General features: G+C 32.8%; 2 protein-coding genes across 4 annotated transcripts; one reads left to right on the forward strand and one right to left on the reverse strand.

Moving 5' to 3' along the window:
• Positions 1–287: 287 nt before the first annotated feature.
• Positions 288–3,106, forward strand: LOC102610324 (very-long-chain (3R)-3-hydroxyacyl-CoA dehydratase PASTICCINO 2A). Its single transcript, XM_006466241.4, has 8 exons — positions 288–606; positions 692–822; positions 974–1,062; positions 1,173–1,226; positions 2,069–2,139; positions 2,230–2,311; positions 2,698–2,794; positions 2,895–3,106. The coding sequence occupies exons 1-8, from the start codon at positions 536–538 to the stop codon at positions 2,963–2,965; spliced, it is 666 nt and encodes a 221-aa protein (XP_006466304.2). The 5' UTR covers positions 288–535; the 3' UTR covers positions 2,966–3,106.
• Positions 3,107–3,703: 597 nt separating this feature from the next.
• Positions 3,704–9,760, reverse strand: LOC102609601 (MADS-box protein JOINTLESS). 3 transcript variants are annotated; one of them, XM_006466238.4, is made up of 9 exons: positions 9,586–9,760; positions 8,964–9,186; positions 5,921–5,999; positions 4,759–4,823; positions 4,569–4,668; positions 4,437–4,478; positions 4,288–4,329; positions 4,079–4,203; positions 3,704–3,952 (listed from the first exon to the last, which is right to left on the reverse strand). In XM_006466238.4, the coding sequence occupies exons 2-9, from the start codon at positions 9,143–9,145 to the stop codon at positions 3,934–3,936; spliced, it is 654 nt and encodes a 217-aa protein (XP_006466301.2). In that variant the 5' UTR covers positions 9,146–9,186; positions 9,586–9,760; the 3' UTR covers positions 3,704–3,933. The 3 variants fall into 3 exon arrangements, with proteins under 3 accessions (XP_006466301.2, XP_006466303.2, XP_052287422.1); XM_006466240.4 differs by lacking the exon at positions 9,586–9,760 and adding an exon at positions 9,289–9,565; XM_052431462.1 differs by lacking the exon at positions 9,586–9,760 and having other exon boundaries at positions 8,964–9,565.
• Between the last annotated feature and the right edge of the window lie 5,636 nt (positions 9,761–15,396).

A 15,396-nucleotide genomic window follows, 5' to 3' on the forward strand; every position in this document is an offset into this window, starting at 1 on the left:
TAAATGTCAAATTAATGAAATTGGGTGTGGAGTGAGCATTGTCAAAATATTTGGGTGCATGGCGAAAAATGTTAAAATATTTGGGGGCTGGGTGGAAATAACCCTATCTAATAATACATCGTTTTAAGTTATTAAAATACATAATAAACTAAAAGGCAACTAAAACATATTTTTAAATATAATATATTTTATTATATAATGTGCAAAAATACATACAATTTTTTTTTTTTGAACTTATCACTTCCTTTAATACCTATGGAATCATTTGTTGAAAAATTATTCAATAAATGTTGGCAATTACTGATGAGTTTGATATCTGATCGGCACATGGAAATGGGAATGGCTACTACTGATCAAGTAGTAAATAAATTAAATAAATTAGGCGGTTAGATCGAAAGTGGTTGAGCAGCTTACCTGTCTCTTCTCACTTCGCACCCATCCCCATCTCCCTTAATTGCTGTCGTTTTAAATGGTCTAAATTTTCTCTGTTAATTGCTTCCCACTTTACAATCTTTCAATTTTCAATACAAAACAGATGGCGGGTTGTTTGTCGCTTCTCAGACGCCTGTACCTCACTGCCTACAACTGGACCGTCTTTGCCGGATGGCAAGTTCTCTCCCTCTTTGCGTTTTACGTTTCACGCATCCGCGTTTTGTTGTTTCACTAACAAATTAGTTTTTGCACTTAACAGGGCCCAGGTTTTGTACCTTGCTTTGAAGACTTTAAACGAGTCCGGCCACGAAAATGTCTACAAAGCCGTCGAAAGGCCTCTCCAGCTCGCCCAAACCGCCGCCGTTTTGGAGATTCTTCATGGTCTTCTAGGTCTGTTCTCTCCCCACTTCCCTTTTTCTCTAAACCAATTACCACTGATGTGGTTTATTAATTATTTATTATTTACCTGCCAATAATTTTTTTTTTCCAAACATAATAACTCAATTTTAAATTTGGCATTCTTCTTTTGTTTATTGCAAAGGCTTGGTGAGATCTCCAATAACAGCTACACTGCCACAAATTAGCTCTAGATTGTATGTTACATGGGGCATTTTATGGAGTTTTCCTCAGGTTTATTTTAAATTGTATAAGCTTTTATTATGTTATGAAATTTTATTTTACTAAAAATGATAGAAACATTTAAATTAACTAATTAAATGATCAATCTTTTGGTTTGGCAGACTCAGAATCATATACTTGTTAGTTCATTGGTGATCAGCTGGTCCTTAACTGAGGTTAGTGATTCTCAATTTGTCATTTTAATCTGTTTACCCGTTGATTTATGTACTTTTCCTTGCGGGACATTTAATTACTAGCTACCCACTGCATGAACACCAAATCTTTGAAAATGTTACTGTTCATGTAAGTAGGGTATGTATTATATGTATTGGTTGGATTTAGAAGGAATATATTTATATTGATTTAATGTGAAGCAGAAAACAGAGTAATTTGATATCAGGCAGTTATCCTTATCTTTAGGGAATCTGCTTCAACCATTAGTTTTGGTTGTTATGGCTCTTGGAGTCTCCTCAGTGCAATAAATTTCTTGACATGAGATATCTAAAATTCTTAATAATTTTTGGGAAGTTTGTGGGTGTTATAAATTATATAGTATACCATTTTTAATTTTTTATATGACTTTCTTTGATATGTGAAGTTCTCTTTCATCTTTTTTATACTGGATTTATATTTCTTCTGTTTTTGGAGAATCGTTTCTTTTGAGAAAAGCTTGTTATCGTGCCCTTTGTTTGTTAATGAAGTACTTTTTATGCTTTAGCAGGTAGGCAAAATCTTATGTTATGTTTATTCTTAATTTGCTTGACAATTGAAGATGTGTGCAGCTCAATCAAAACAACTTGTAATATTGAGAACCATCGGTCTAAGCAACTTAGCTTTTTTGTGAAGTTGTGTATAAAAAGTCAGAACTGTAATATTCACGACACATGTTTTCATTGGGGGATTGGATCCTATGTTTATTGGTATTTGTTGATTTTATGATTGTTCATGTTGGTTTCTGTGTTAAGTTTTATGGACCAGATTAGAGTGGGAACTGATTTTTAATTGCTTTTAATTTCAGATTATTCGCTACTCTTTCTTTGGCATGAAGGAGGCACTTGGTTTTGCACCTTCATGGCTCTTGTGGCTGAGGTATAAGCTGAGTTTCTGTTCTCAGGATGGCTATGGAAGTGATTGAGTCATTTGTGATTATGCGATTAAATAGTTAATAATGCTATGCAGGTATAGCACATTTTTGCTGTTGTATCCATCTGGCATTACGAGTGAAGTTGGTCTTATTTACACTGCCCTTCCATACATAAAAGTAAAGATTTCTTCTCTACTAATTTTTTTCATACCAGAATTATAGTTCTTTATGTACTCATTGCCTCTGTCTAACTGCCATGAAGTTGTTTGCTTTCCTAAAAATTATAGATCAATCAGTGTGGAATGTAGCAAAAATGTTGTTAGCTGAGTTTTCACTTAAAACATTGTTGATTAGATGGCATGTCTGTCTTTCAATGGTGAAATTTATGGAAATTCTTCTCTCTTCGGCTTTTTGTTGTTTGTCCTTGTTAATCCTACAACAGGTAGACATAAAAGTGCATCTTTCCATCTTGCTAATGTATCCTATAAAAGTATTTCATCTTGATAAAGTTGTGGCACTTTTTCATATGCTTGCAATATGATCTTATAAACCAAGTTTTGCAGGAATCCGAGAAGTATTGTCTTAGAATGCCAAACAAATGGAATTTCTCTTTTGACTACTTCTACGCTGCAATTCTTGTGCTTGGATTCTATGTGCCAGGCATGAACTCGACATTCTTCTTCTGTGTAATTTATTTAGTCAATTTCCTCTCATTGATATGCATTTTTCCTAATCGATTTCGTGGCATTATCATATGCAGGTAGTCCTCATATGTATACATATATGCTTGGGCAGAGGAAGAAAGCCCTTTCGAAATCAAAAAAAGAGTAAAATGGTTGTAATCATTTTTAACTGCAATGTCTATCAGTGTATCCTATCAAAGATCTTGATAGAACTTTTGTTTGTTTATAATAATTACCCTAACCATTTCCTCCAAACTTTGGACGTGCAATTTTAGCGGACTTCCTACAATTTTTTCTCTGTGCAAAGCAAAGCCTTGTACGGCTTTGTGCAATTCATACGGGTTTAAGAGGTAAAGAAAAGCAAATTAAAAATACTCTGTCCAATCATATCCTTCAACTAAACGATTGTCTTCAAAGAAGGGGGAAAAAAAAAGTATAATTTCGAAAAACACAGAAAAATACTAGTGGTACAAGTCCGTTGTTTCTTGCTGACGTTAATAACTAGGAAAGTGCCGTTATCTTGTATGATTTATAAACGGTAGACTTATTTACTTTCAAAAAAATGAAAGCTGGTAATGATTTTTGAATTCGAAAGTGAGCTCCGTGTGTGCGTTTTCAAATAAAAGGAGATCAATCAATCAATTAAATTTTGATAATACAAAAACCACATAAAAAAAAAGAGCTATTTTCTTCCGCGATAGTAGTGTTAAAAGTCACGTCTTATTAGCGATTTAAAGTATTCTCTCTTTTATATCACGTTGTGATTTTACCGTTCCAATTTACTTTCAAGTCTTTCATTGAGTACGCAAAATTACGATTTCATTTTATGAACAATGTCAGCGGACTGTTTTTTACTTAATGAAAGAGGTTATCATCAACAGTAACATAGTGTCAAGCTCAAGGGATTAATTATCATTACTAATATCATACTTGAACAAATGTAGATGTCACATTACATCGCATTAGTCTGAGGTACATATTTTTAATTAACCGTGAGTACAGAGTAAAGCCGAGGTTGGATTCAGATTCCATTACTACAATTAATACTTACCAAAATAAAAGACCATATAAATTCATCTTTAATTGATGAAGCGAACACCTGGGGTCTACTTATTATTAGCCAGCATATGGTAAGCTGCAAAAAAATGCAACACTTAAGCTCAACAAACAATTTCAACTACTTGCACGATGAGTTTTTGAAGTAAAGCTGAAACAAATGATCAAGTAATTTTTCAGAAAACTATGAGCGAATTTCACTCACCCCAGCTTGAGGGAGGTGTCTGAGCTTTCAGATTCAGGTGGAGGCGCGTTTGATGAATTGCATATATTATTAACAGACTCTGAGGACTGGCCTTCTTCACCGTATGCATTTGATACCTCCGCCACCTTCAGTTAAAATTCTCATTATTAACAAAAGTAGAAGCATGCAACAAATAACAAGAGTGAAAGAGAAGATGAGTGTCTGCATACTTGCTGTCTTAATCGCTCATTCTCCTCCATCAATAACTTTCCCTGCATATATATTTCATCAATTCTGAATCAAAGAATATTTCAAGCAATCATGACCAACAGAAGCTCAATGAACAAAAGAATTTTGTAAAATACAAAAGATTTCTAACCCTTCTTTGGAGTTCATTAATCTCCTTTGTAATCTTTTCTTCCTGAAAAGTATAAAACATTACTACATTAAGATTCATGACCAAATGATGAAATTAGAGACCAACACTGCATTTCTAGTTCAAACTTCAAACCTTCTTTTCTATCACTCGTCCCAATCCAACTTCAAGAGACCTTTCAAGCCTCTGCAATTCTTCTAAACTTAATCCATGGATCTCCTCACCTCTCATTTGCCTGTTTTTATATGGGGCATTATACCTCGATAGGCACATTACAACAAATCAATCAATGCAGAAAACAGCCTAACATTAAATTTACACATACCTCAGCAGATGGCTTTTTTCGGCAGCTTCCTTGAACAACATGGAGTAGTTGTTGTTCTCCAACAGCTACATTAATTAACATAGATACCGTATTAGTAAACAAGGAAGAATAGGGTGCGATAACTGAACATTGAACATTATAAATACAAATTTCATATTAAAATGATGGGGTTGTTTTGAGATATATTAATGGTACCATATGATAATACAGAAACTTGTAAGTCTTCTACGGCAAAAACAAATTGCAAGAATGTCAGCAAATGAAAACAACATAAGTTGAAAAGAACATGGATTGTCATCAAAGATTTAACGCAAATTGAATATCAAAATGATGGGGTTGTTTTGAGATACATTAACGGTACTTAAGATTGGCAAAATTCTCCGAATCCTGATAAAATTTTGCACTAATTTACTATTCGAATCAAGATTTGGGACGTTTGAAAATCTCAATCGAGGTCCCGAATGCTCTAAAATTTAGGTTTCTAGAAATGTATAACAAGTCATTTTAATAAACTACATAAATATATGTTGGTCAATGTGTATAACAAGTCATTTTAGTTAATAAAATACATTATACAAATGTCTTGTCGGTTATAATCATATGACATATCGTTTATGACAAAATCTGCAACTTATGACAGAAAACTCATGCCAAGAAAAATTCGAGATCCCGATCAAGACAAAATCGAGATTTTTTTTGTCCAAATTTACTGCTCGGGACAAGATCACGATCGACAAATCTCAACCCATCCTATCCCATTACCAACCCTAATGGTACCTTATGATAATACAGAACTTGCAAATTTTCTATTGCCAAAACAAATTGTAAGAGCATGAGCAAATAAAAACGACATAAGTTGAAAAGAACACGCATTTTCATCAAAGATTTATAGAAATATGGATTTTTCAACAAGAATAAAATACAGAAGAACAAGAAAAGCAAGGGAGAAAAAGAACTAAGCCCAAAGAAGGATCACTTCCAGAGGTTGTTAGTTGATTAGGGTTTGTCTGTGCCATCAAGACTTCAATATAATGCATCTAAAGTACTTTAATCATAAATTTTTTTTATGGAAGCTGCATACAAAATTACTCTCAAAGTAATTATAGATGCACGGGAAAAAATAATGAAAACATTAAAAATATACGAAACCGAGGCCGCTAACCTGCAACTCAACAGATGGTTGATCCACCCTCTCAAGGTTCTTTGAGTGCACACGGTGCTTTTCTAAGATTTCCTTCATGCTTCAGAAAACAAAAGTAACTTAAAGTCACTTGTGTCTAAAACAAAACTACCAACTGTCTTATTTTGGTTTATAAATTCTAAAAAGCATCATTATGAATGAAAATAAGATATTTCAACAAAAATCACAGCTTCAAATGAAATTCCATAGAAGTAGTACTAGATGTATTATTTTATTATTATTTTGCTTCACTTTATAGGCTAATTTTTAAAACCTCACAAGTCACAATAATGCAAATAAAAAGAAAAAGAAACAACTACGAATAAAGTATGCGCAAATAAATGGGAAAAGAACTAGGCAGGACCACCCTAAAGCTTGAATATTATACATGGCAATTTCAAATAAATTGGCAATATTTTCACAATATTCCCACCCCAATAAAAATAATGGCGTCAAAGATGGAGGCCTGAAGACAGACTTGTTCTAAGAGAAAATGATGGAAATAATTTGATCAGATTACAGACTCTTTCTATTTAGTGAAGTATATTCTTAAATTTGTAAGGCCACTATTATTTGATATTTCTTCAGTATTTGTTAAGAATAGAATGAACGTATGATATATATATGTATGTATATTTATCAGTATCATCGGTTTCTCATCTTTGTATTAATTTAGATAAGACAAAGGATTGATTTCCATAAAATACATGATAGAGTTAACATCAACACTCAACAGACACGCAACCCTTCTGCTTAAAAGCTATCAAGTTTTCACGCATATTCCACACGTATTCTGGACAATAAAGGAAATGCAGTGATTACACAAAAGCAAATTAGTTAGCCAATTCATTAAGGCGTGCAAGTTCAAAAGGAACCCGCAATTCTAAGAGGTTTAATTCCTGACTACGGATTTAAGTAATAAAATCCTCTAAGAATACCAATCTGTCAATAGATACAATTTATGAGCACATTCCTATTAGTTATGAGAAGAATCTAATATTAGACCTTGGTTTTCTTTACTTTATTCGGGACCTCAGCAAGCCAATGTGTTTTCCATACAAACTTTCACCACAACCAGATATACAATCTCAGTATAACTAATCTTTAAATCTAAACTATGGCAACATGATTTCAATGTATCTGGTAGCAACATTTCTCGTTTTTTACTGCCAACCAGTATTATGAGCTCTATTCTTGTTTCCCCTTTTGATTCCCTTTCATTAACTACACCATATTCCCTCTCAGGCACTTTTAAAGCAATTTACTCATCTTTTTATTCTACCACTTCACGTAAAAGGGCCAACATGTTCCTTGCAAATAACAATCTGCAGCTCCAGTTAAGAACTCTTAAGTTTCATCTTCTACTACTTACATGCTTCTATGAAGTTATCAAATATCAACCGTTCAAATATTGTTAATCAATTTAAACCAACTAGCGTGGTAAATACCTCCAGAAGTTAAAGGTATAAAGTTTAAATAAGTCAACTTACAGTGAGTGTGAAGCAATTGTAGATGGCATTATGGCAAGATAGATAAAATAAATTGAATTTTCAAAATCAAATCCTTTATCCCAAACCACTTATTAAACACAATATTAAATTTAAATCTCTCTTCAAGCTTGATTTGGGAATTGGGAGATGAATCACCCTGTTAACAATTCATGACATTTTAGACTCACGCAAGAGAGAATCTAAGGTCTCCATCACATTTACGGATTGTGAAACCATTAAAAGCCCACTATTAGAAGAATCTCTTAACGATAACAAGCAAGAGCTGAAAGAACTTTTTTTCCCCCTCCGGTCCTATTGGATATTGGTTGCATATTAACCAAAATTTTCAATAACCATGACATGGCTGATCACATGATCAGTCATTCTCAGAAAGCAACAATTTGAAATAACAAAAACAATATAATATGTTGCTTGGTAATCGCAAAAAGAAAATGTTTCGGGACTCAAAATTGGACATTCCAGTACTATTTTGTCACAATTATGCTTTGCTGGTTATCATAATCAGCAGTATAACTTCCTCAAGCACTGAGAATCCATTTACCTACAAGTTGCTAGGTGTCAATCCCTAAATGAAGGGAAATTTTCCACACATTCAATTCATTAATCATTATTTTCTACTTTAGCTGCTTGGACCACAAGAAAAAGAAAATAAATCCAAAAGAGAACAAGATAGGGAAGATAAACAATCAACAAAAAGCAAGTTACTAAAGCTGTGTCTTTAACTGCAAATGCTGATGATTGATATGGCTGTTTCGAAAAAGAAGCAAAAAAGAGCAATTTCCTATGAGACTCGTGACCTTATTGCTGGTGATAAGGCTTCAGATTTTAGTTTAATTTCGTTTTCTCTAGTATCAACTGGGCATAATCCATAGCAATGGTTATCCAAACATATTTTAGTTTAATTTCTTATCAGAAAGAAGAAGATGGAATCTAAGTCCTCAAATACCTTATTCCTCACTGTACTAATGTAGATTACACATGAGACCATAACTGCAACTCACAATAAACTTAATAACAAGTGAAAAAAAAAGAGTAATTTAAAAAGACAACAAGAGGAAGCGAAAATGCAAACCAATATTCAGGGAAAACATATTCTTAGCAATCTTCCGTGAAACAAATTCACACTCACATCAAGGAAACTTGTGAAAAACTATTATATAATCAATAAAATAATAATATAACATACAGTACCAAAATGGAGAATACAGAAGAAACTACACAGAAACAAAGTTGATCTAATAAAGAATATATTACTTTTCAAACTTCATTTAGCTAGAAATCCAACACTGTCTGCCAAACTCATACATATAAACTTGCAGATGTCCTTATTAATATTTCATCAATATTTTATAACTTACAAATAAATTCGATTAAGCATCAACTTCTAGTGAGACCACTGTGGTGCGTCTCTTCTCTTTCAAATCTTTCCTCTTCCTATCAGTGATCTTAACGGGAACTATAATAATATTACGAAGATGATAAAGAAATGGATAGGTAGAGAAAGAGAGAGAGACCTTGAGCTGGAATATTCGAAGAGCTTGCCTGTGGCGGAGAAGATGATCAGAGCAACATCGGCATCGCAAAGAACAGAAAGCTCTTCAGCTTTCTTGAAAATCCCTCTTCGTCTCTTAGAGAAAGTGACTTGCCTCGCCGTTGCGTTGTCAATTTTCTTGATCTGAATCTTTTCTCTCGCCATTTCTTTGCGCTTGCTTGCTAGCTGTTACTGCTGTGATCTTCCTGAAAAAGAATAACTATATGAAATAAAAAGCTCTCGAGTTTGTATATTGACTTTGTAAGTTTTGATGAGCAGGGAATAAACCAGCATGTAATCAAACGCACCCAAAACAAAACGCGAAGGCAAAAGTTTCTATATTTAGAGGTTGTTTAAGGGAAGAGAGGGACAGCTCTCAGATAAAAGTGGCGCCATTTTGCTAAATTTAGAGATAGAATCTGAGACCAAACCCTAGTTCAACTAAAGAGAGAGACAGAAGGACACACACATAAACACGTATGCTCTTTGAGATCCAAAAACTGAACAAATTACAGTTTTTTTTTCCTTAAAAAAATGCCGAAAGAAGAAGAAAATAATAATAATAATAATTGCGTTTTTATTACTATTGATATTAGCACTCTTACCCAATTTGGCTTAATGGAGATCGGTTGGTAATGTGGTTTGGTTTTGTGGGAGAGTTGAAAACTTCGGAATGGAAACTTTGAAAAAGCCACCAATGAGCGATAGAGAGAGACGAGAGAATATGGGAGAAGGAAAAGAGATTTAAAAAAAAACAAAAAAAAAATTGAGTAGGTTAATGTGTTCGTGGATATTGGAAAAGATTTTGTATTTTATAGTAGCCAAGCGTCGTCAGTTCATAGTCCCTTACTTTTCTGTGGCTTGACTCAAGTGTGGGGAGGATCTGGGAAGGGTTTTGCGCAGGATCATTAAATTGCTTTAAAAAATTTATATATATATATATATATATATTGGAATTGCTTTGTTTTGGATGGAACACGACTAGTCAAAATTTTAAACTTGATATGGTACGTAGCGTTGTTATCTGAGAGATGGTTCCGGCTTAGTTATTTTAAAACCGATTTTTAATAACCCTTTGGACCAGTAGCCCGCACTCTCGAGTATTCCAGCTGGTACTGTGTTTGTACCCAAACCTTTAGTTGTATGTGTTGCTAGGCTTGCCAAAGAATTTAATAAAGAATTGGTAAATTGTTTAAAATCTGACAACCGCGTTTAAAGAACTTAATTATTATCTGGTAAAGCAAAAGTGATTTGGTAATATATATATATATATATATATATATATTTATGAATAAAATTAATAATATAATAAATATAATTTTATAATAATAACTTTAATAAAAACCATTATAAAATTTTTATTATGTAAGTCCGAGATAAAATTAATTTTATTTTCAAATGACAGTTACAAATGTTTATCAAACAAAAGATAAATGCTCAATAAATATTACTAAAAGATAAGAAATATTTACAGTAAAACTTATTTATTTGATTATTTGTCTAATTGTCTCTATGTTCGGTATCCTAGGTGTCGCGTGCAATTGATATGTAATTTTATGTGCAAAGATTATTATTCACAATAATAGTGACATGTACCTAGTAAAGGAACTTACCAGAAGGATGAAATTATGACCGATTTCTGTTCATAAACCTTTGTTGTTGTTATCGAGGAAGTGAATGATTTTAAAACTATGATTATTGCTTTAAGATAAAGCATTTTGATTCCCACAGACATACACATACATACAAGTTTGGAAGTTGAATGCATCTCATCGGACATCAGAAATTTAAGAATAACAATAATAATAATAATAATAACACAATAACTGCTAAAATATTGTGCTTAAAAAAATGCTAACCCTCCTAATATGAAATTAAAAAAAAAAATTGAAATATTAGGGAATCTAAGGGTACCTTAGCAATAATAAAAAAGATTGCAAGAGAATAGTTCTTTTTATTTTGACTATAATTTAATTTTAAGATATTGGAAATGATGAATTTCCGTACAGAATGGCCATTCTACTGCCAGAGAGTGAGCAACTGACAGAGTGACCCACTAAAAAGTAGAGAGAAATTGCGTGAAAATACAAATTTTGACATACACGAACACGGTACGTATGATACCAACATCTCGTTTCGAATTTCTCTTTTATCACTCTTATTCATATGAAACATTTATACACGTGAACACACGATTTGCTGGGTGAATTGAGCTCTGATTTGACAACAACAGATTCTGTCCGGTGGAAAGCACTGCAGCTCTCCTTAGCTAAAAGAATTTACTCTAGCTCAATTAGTAATTTAAGCGGTCCCTATTTTTGCCATGCAAACGGCAAGGATCCCTAAGGGCTAAGGGAGTTCCGGATTGACTGAATTTCTCGGAAGTTCATTTGGAGAGAAAGAGTTCAGGCGTAAACTCAGCTTGATTAATTGGGACAGGATCTGTACGCTGAAAGCCGGAGGTGATCATGGGTTAAAGAATCTTACGGATATGAATAATGCTCTGATAATTAAAATTGGGTGAAATATGCTGGTCTCTCTCCTCACTACTTGTGGATTTGGGTTCTGAGTTTTAAATATGAGGTTGCTTCAGACTTTGTTCCTCTCACTTTCGAGAATAAGTGCAGCTCCTATCTTAGCAAAAGCATAAGCAGAATCTGGACTTATGTGATGCAGGGCATGAGATGTTCGATTGGAAATAGATCAAGAGTGTGTTTGGGATTGTTTGGGATTGAGATTCTATAACTTTTAAATTACAGCTGTTGTAAAAAAGAATTATGATTATGAAATAAAAATTAATAATATGTAATAAATATAAATTTTAAATAATAATTTTGATAAAATTATTAAAGATATAATAAATTTTCTATTATACAAGTGAACAATTATATTAAAATAACTTTTAAATTACTGCAGTTAGGATTTATCAAACAATTCAGTATTGTAACTTAAAATTAATTATTGGCATTAGTGCTGTGTTTCGGAAGAACTTATCATTGCTAATCATATTACAGAAGAAATTTCAAATGAGTTGAACAACAAATGCGATTGTGAATGAGTGGGCTTGCTGGTTTGGAATTGCCATCTTGGGTCCGTGACATTCACAGTGCAAAACCAGCCCTCAATTTTGATTTTACAATTGAATACGGATGGCTCTCGTTTAAAGAACGATTTGGCTTAGCGCTGGAGGCTTGGTGAGGGATTGCTCTGGCAACTGGCAGAACATCGCTTTGTTCAGCGACTACGGCAGAACTATGGGGTCGTTTTCAAGGTCTTCACCTTGCTTGGGATCGCGGTATTTGTTTACTTGATTGCAGAGGTGAATAGCTAATATGACTCTCAACTTATTTCTTCCACAAGATTGATGCCTAATGCCCATTTTTTCTAATCACTGCATCAAGGAGTTGACGAACACAGAATGGCAAATCACCATAAAGTGATACATGTGGCCAAACTTACGCATTAAGCTGGAGGTGATCCTGTTGATTCTACGGCCAAACTTACAGGTTCCTTACCTCTCAGCCTTCACGATATATGTGCTTGATTATTGGTAATATAATGATACGTATAAGATTTCTGTTTCTCGTATTGTTTTGCCCGTAACCAATACTAGGCTCCCTTGTATTAAAAAAGAAAAAGAAAAAGAAATTTAACCTGCTTTCTCTTAGTACCGAGAAAAATAATAGAGACCTATTTTGCGGGACTTCCAAGTGTCGTCGTTTCATTGCGTGCAGTTCTGGGTAATTTAATAATAATGGAAAACAGTAACTGTACGTGAAAGCACAGATCACCAGGCGTCAGCGGCAGGATTGATGAAGTAGTGTTCGTTTTGTTGTGTTGTGAAACAATGAAACCAAAAGGCTTGACTGATGGATGAGATAAGACGTATTTCGTTCCGTAATGGGGACTTTTGTATCAGAAAACGCAAAAGATTTTGGTTTGACAATTCAGAATCTCGAGTCAGGCAAAGGTAAACAGTTGCTTGACATGGCCAAGCATGTCTGCCTCTCCACGCCACTCAATACCCATCCAGCTTTAAATTAAATGTTTTATTGTCTTTATTGTTACTGTTATGGATCTTCCGTACATCAAATCTCTCTTGCGCAGGGAGCAAAATGAAAAGTGCAGACTTGAAAATTAGAAGAGTTAAACAAATTTTGGGTTTTTTTTTTTTTTTTTAAATCGAAAAAAAGTGAGAGAGAGTTGCTGTCTGTTATCCAGCTCATTTGGGTATAATAATAATTATTATTATTCTCTAAATATTACTTTAACATGAGAGAGGCATGGAGAGTCCATAAGTGATAAGTCTATACTTATATACTATTAAACCTTAACTTAATGTTGTAAAATAAAATTGGAGCCGTTCCATAATATCTTATATAACATCTAGAGAGTATATGAAAATTTTGCCTAACTTAGCACTTTAAAAAATTTAGAAATATAACAGTTTATAATTCCGTAACTGTAATCTTCAATGATTAAACCTATTCTTATTTTGAACTATCATTTTTGGATTTATGAAAGTTTTCATTGTCAATACCTGATTTGTAAAATGTGTCTTAACAAGTTAACAATGAAAATGATAAATAAATGTCATGTGAGATTAGGGGCTGGGTAATTGGGTTTTTAAAATGAAGAACTTAAGAAGATCGGTGTCTTGGTTTTGTTCATTTCTTTCTTTTTTTCTAATAAATCTAGGGTTTGCTCATGTTAGTTGATTATTATTATTATTGTTATTATCATTATTAAGAATAGCACTTAAAAATTCACATTCTTTTAGTTTGCATTGTTATTTTGTGAGTTAACAATTATTTGGGGGCGGGTAATTCATTTTTATAATATTAAAATAACTAATCAAATTATGGATTTTGTAACCCAATTAAAGCAGGAAAAAAAAAAACAAATTACAACAAATTTTGCTTTTTGACCGGGGGAAGTTGAAAACTCTTGGAAATCAACATTTTCAAACTCTCAATTCTTAAACCTTTTTATCGCCATGCTATGGAATGTTTTATTCATTAACTTCACCCATTGCATATTAAACGAACAACTTTTGAAATGCCCAACAATATGGAATTTGAAATTAATTTAAGAAATGGCTCTTAACTGTATAACAATACTACGATGAAGTTAGCATAATCCTAAATATATAAGCTATTACGATTGAAATCAATTCCCACTATACCAGTCAACTGCTCACTTCCCGTTGCTAAATTTTATAGCATTAATTATTTTGTGGTGGAGGTTTGCTTCTTTCTCGGACAAAAGTATTACTTAAAATATACATAACATTTATCGTTTTCATCAAACGATTTCGTTAAAAGTGGGCAATACAATGTTTAACTAATTAATATTTGTTGGTTTCGGGAACGTAGACACAAATTACCTAATACGATGTTAATTGGTTTTTAAAAATCTTAAAGTCGAAATCCGCCGCTTGACTAGGTGGTCTTTACAATTTAGATAGATATTTAAATATTTTTAAGTAATCAAGAATAGAATTCTATCATGTTTCAAGGCAGCCCACTTGATCTAAGTTGAGTCAAATGTGTATTTGGTAAATAATGGTAATACTAAAAAAGAAAAAAAGAAAAAAAATCTTCGAACACCACACCTCTTGTAGTTTTTGGAACTAACTTGATAGAGGATGGTTTCTTTATATTAATTATTTAAATAGCTAAATTAAAAAAAATATTGAATCGCTAATTTCATTTTTTTTTTAACATGGGATTGGAATATGATGAGCTACCAATATCACTTCAGAAAAATTTAAAATTTCTGCAAAGATAAAGTGAGCGAAGCAGAAGAATTCATCATTTGAAGTGTAACGTACTAATCCATCGATGGGCCAAAAGGATCCACTATGGCCGTGATCAAAATGGTTGAAATTTGAATAAATAAGGCGGGTAATATTACTGCATCCAATCAAAACATGCCAACCCGACAAAAACCGTCTGCCATCATTGCGTTGAACTCTCCACGCGCTCCCTTCTCTCATATTGCAACATGCTTCTTTCTTATAATTAAATAAAATTAATTCGTTCATTCTGTCTCTCTCACCTCAGGCTCACTCAATAAGCAAAGTTGTCCAATATTAGAAAAAAATAAGGGTTAATTTTATCCTGCACCCAACTATTTCAATATTTTTCACCATACACTCATATATTTCAAAAATACTCACTCCACACTCAATTCCGTTAATTTGACTATTTATTCTAACGGTCAAAGGATCAATTTGGAAATTCATATCCTAAATATTATTTGATGATGATAAATTAAATTTATTTGATAATTTAATTGATGAAATTATTATTAATTACCTTTAAATAAAATTTTTTAATGTAAATATTAATTATTAAATTAATATTTTATCTCATTTTATTTTTTTTTAATTCAAAATAAGGGGTATTTCGGAT

Source organism: Citrus sinensis, chromosome 7, assembly GCF_022201045.2.
Source record: "Citrus sinensis cultivar Valencia sweet orange chromosome 7, DVS_A1.0, whole genome shotgun sequence".
NCBI lineage: Eukaryota > Viridiplantae > Streptophyta > Magnoliopsida > Sapindales > Rutaceae > Citrus > Citrus sinensis.

Excerpts from the sequence above, each read along its gene's own strand:
- LOC102610324 (XM_006466241.4), top strand. The coding sequence starts at position 536 with ATGGCGGGTTGTTTGTCGCTTCTCAGACGCCTGTACCTCACTGCCTAC. Across the intron at positions 1,063-1,172 it reads TTTTATGGAGTTTTCCTCAG|ACTCAGAATCATATACTTGT; the intron begins GTTTATTTTAAA and ends TTGGTTTGGCAG. Across the intron at positions 2,140-2,229 it reads TCATGGCTCTTGTGGCTGAG|GTATAGCACATTTTTGCTGT; the intron begins GTATAAGCTGAG and ends AATGCTATGCAG.
- LOC102609601 (XM_006466238.4), bottom strand. The coding sequence starts at position 9,145 with ATGGCGAGAGAAAAGATTCAGATCAAGAAAATTGACAACGCAACGGCG. Across the intron at positions 6,000-8,963 it reads TTCGAATATTCCAGCTCAAG|CATGAAGGAAATCTTAGAAA; the intron begins GTCTCTCTCTCT and ends TGTTTTCTGAAG. Across the intron at positions 4,479-4,568 it reads GACGAGTGATAGAAAAGAAG|GAAGAAAAGATTACAAAGGA; the intron begins GTTTGAAGTTTG and ends TATACTTTTCAG.